This window comes from Malurus melanocephalus, unplaced genomic scaffold (genome assembly GCF_030028575.1).
Source record: "Malurus melanocephalus ecotype Western Australia unplaced genomic scaffold, MMel_1.1 scaffold_1628, whole genome shotgun sequence".
Lineage (NCBI taxonomy): Eukaryota > Metazoa > Chordata > Aves > Passeriformes > Maluridae > Malurus > Malurus melanocephalus.
In genome coordinates this window covers 1-2,050 of record NW_026624860.1, presented here as the reverse complement: position 1 = coordinate 2,050, position 2,050 = coordinate 1, and the positions used below count along the sequence as shown (strand labels likewise).

General features: G+C 69.9%; 1 protein-coding gene across 1 annotated transcript in view; it reads left to right on the top strand.

Moving 5' to 3' along the window:
- LOC130587202 (RNA-binding protein 4B-like) overlaps positions 1-1,353 on the top strand; it is a 3,055-nt gene extending 1,702 nt beyond the window's left edge. The window contains exons 3-4 of the mRNA XM_057388167.1: positions 3-860; positions 942-1,353. Of these exons, the coding sequence (XP_057244150.1) occupies positions 3-859 (857 nt within the window). The 3' untranslated portion in view covers position 860; positions 942-1,353. The remainder of the gene's footprint in view (positions 1-2; positions 861-941) is intronic.
- Positions 1,354-2,050: the final 697 nt, after the last annotated feature.

The window sequence follows — 2,050 nt, the reverse complement described above, 5'->3', positions numbered from 1 at the left end:
CGGCTGCCCTCCAGTGTCCATCCGGCGGCTCTCGCTCGGTCCCGCGGAGGCTCCTCCCGCGCCGGTGGCTGCGGAGGGCTGGGGGGGCGGTGGCCGGTCCCGTCCCATTCCGCCGGTGCCMTGGCACGGCCGCACTGACCCTGCCTCTCGCGTCTCTCCCCAAGGCAAGCGGATGCGCGTGCAGCTGTCCACCAGCCGGCTGCGGACGGCGCCCGGGATGGGAGACAAGAGCGGCTGCTACCGCTGCGGGAAGGAGGGGCACTGGTCTAAGGAGTGCCCGGTCGATCGCCCGGGGCAAGTGGCGGACTTTGCCGAGGCCTATAACGAGCAGTACGGAGCCGTGCGCACTCCCTACACCGCGGGCTATGGGGAGACCGTGTATTACGATGAGGCCTACGGCGGGATGGCCGACTACTACAAGCGCTACCGCGTCCGCTCCTACGCCACGGCCTCGGCGTACGACGCCTACGCGGAGCAGACCATGGCCCAGTACTCCCAGTACGCCCAGTACTCCCAAGTCCAGTCCTCGGCCCTGGCCGCCACCACGGCCATGGCCGGCCGCATCCCCACCACCTTAGACGCGTACGACCGAGCTCTGCTGCCCACCCCGGGCGCGGCGGCCGCCGTTGCCGCCGCCGCTGCCACCGCCGCGGCCGCCGCCGCGTCCTCCACGTATTACACCCGGGACAGGAGCCCCCTGCGCCGCACGGCCGCCGCGGCCAGCACCGTCGGAGAGGCGTACACGTATGACCGTGGGCAGCTGTCGCCCGTCTCCTCGGTGGCCCGGGCGTCGCTCTACGACATGCAGCGCTTCGAGCGGGATCCCTACGCGGAGCGGGCGCGYTATTCCGCCTTCTGAGGTGAGCGTCGGGAGCGCCAGGAGCCCGGCCCGGGCCTCGCTGCGCTGCCACTGCTCGGTAACAGCCTTTCCCCCCACCCAGGATCGCCACGGACCCCTTGGGACTCGCCGCCGTTGTCGTGGCCCCGCAGGCCCCGGACGCCGCCGCTGCGTCAGGTCAGACGTGCCCCGGGTCGCCGTCGTCGCCGCCGCCGCGTCCCCTCCCCGTCGCYGCCGGAGCCGCCGCGTCCCAGCGCCCGCGTGTCCCCGTGGCCGGGTGTCCCCGAGTGTCCCCGGGTGTCCTCGTGTCCCGCGGGTCGCCCACCCCCCCTCACCTCTGTGCTCTCTTCCAGGTGCGGCGGCCTCGGACGGAGCCGTGTCCCCACCTGCCTGAGCCCCCACTTTTTGTACGGAGCTTCCCCAGAGTCCCCCTCGCCCCTCACCCAGGGCGGGGAGCCCCCCAGCCTCACCCTCACCTTTTCCAGCAAAATAAAAATTTTCACCGAATTTTTGCGCCCGGGTGTTCCCTGGGGCGGTGGGCGGAGCATGGGTGTGGGCGGGGCCAATTCTGGCCAATGGGAGCGCAGCGCCGGCGGCGTGTTCAAAATCCCGCGCGGAATATGCAAACTTAGTGGGCGGAGCCATGCAAATTTACGATGCAGCAGGCGGCCAATCACGTTGTAGTGCTGGATGGGCGGGGCCTGTAAGAATGATGGGTGGGGTTATGCAAATTTAGCTCAAGGGGGTCCCGGCCGCCCCCGGAATTTATTTTCCATTTTCTGGTCACCGTTTCCACCCGGACTKATATCTTTTGGGTGACGTCACTTCCTGCGCGACAGCGTTTCCCGAGCGACCATGGCGCTGAACGGGGGTGAGGCACCGGCGGGACCCGCCCGGGACCCCCCGAGCCCGAGATTCCCCCCGGGACCCCAGACTCACCAACGGGAACACCCCCGGAACCCCCACCCGATCCCAGCGCTGCCCCCGAGCCCCGAGCACCCTCCCCGGCACCCCTCCGCTCCCCACCGGGACCTTCCCGGGATTATCCCCCGATACCGGGGACGCCCGTGATCCCCCGGTTCCATTCCGTGCCACTTCCCGACCCTCCAGGAACCCCCCAGGCCACCTGAGCTCGCTCTCCCCGCGTTTTGGGACCCTCCCGGTAACCGGTGACCTCTCCGGTGTTCGATTACCCCTCCCGGGACCCCCCTT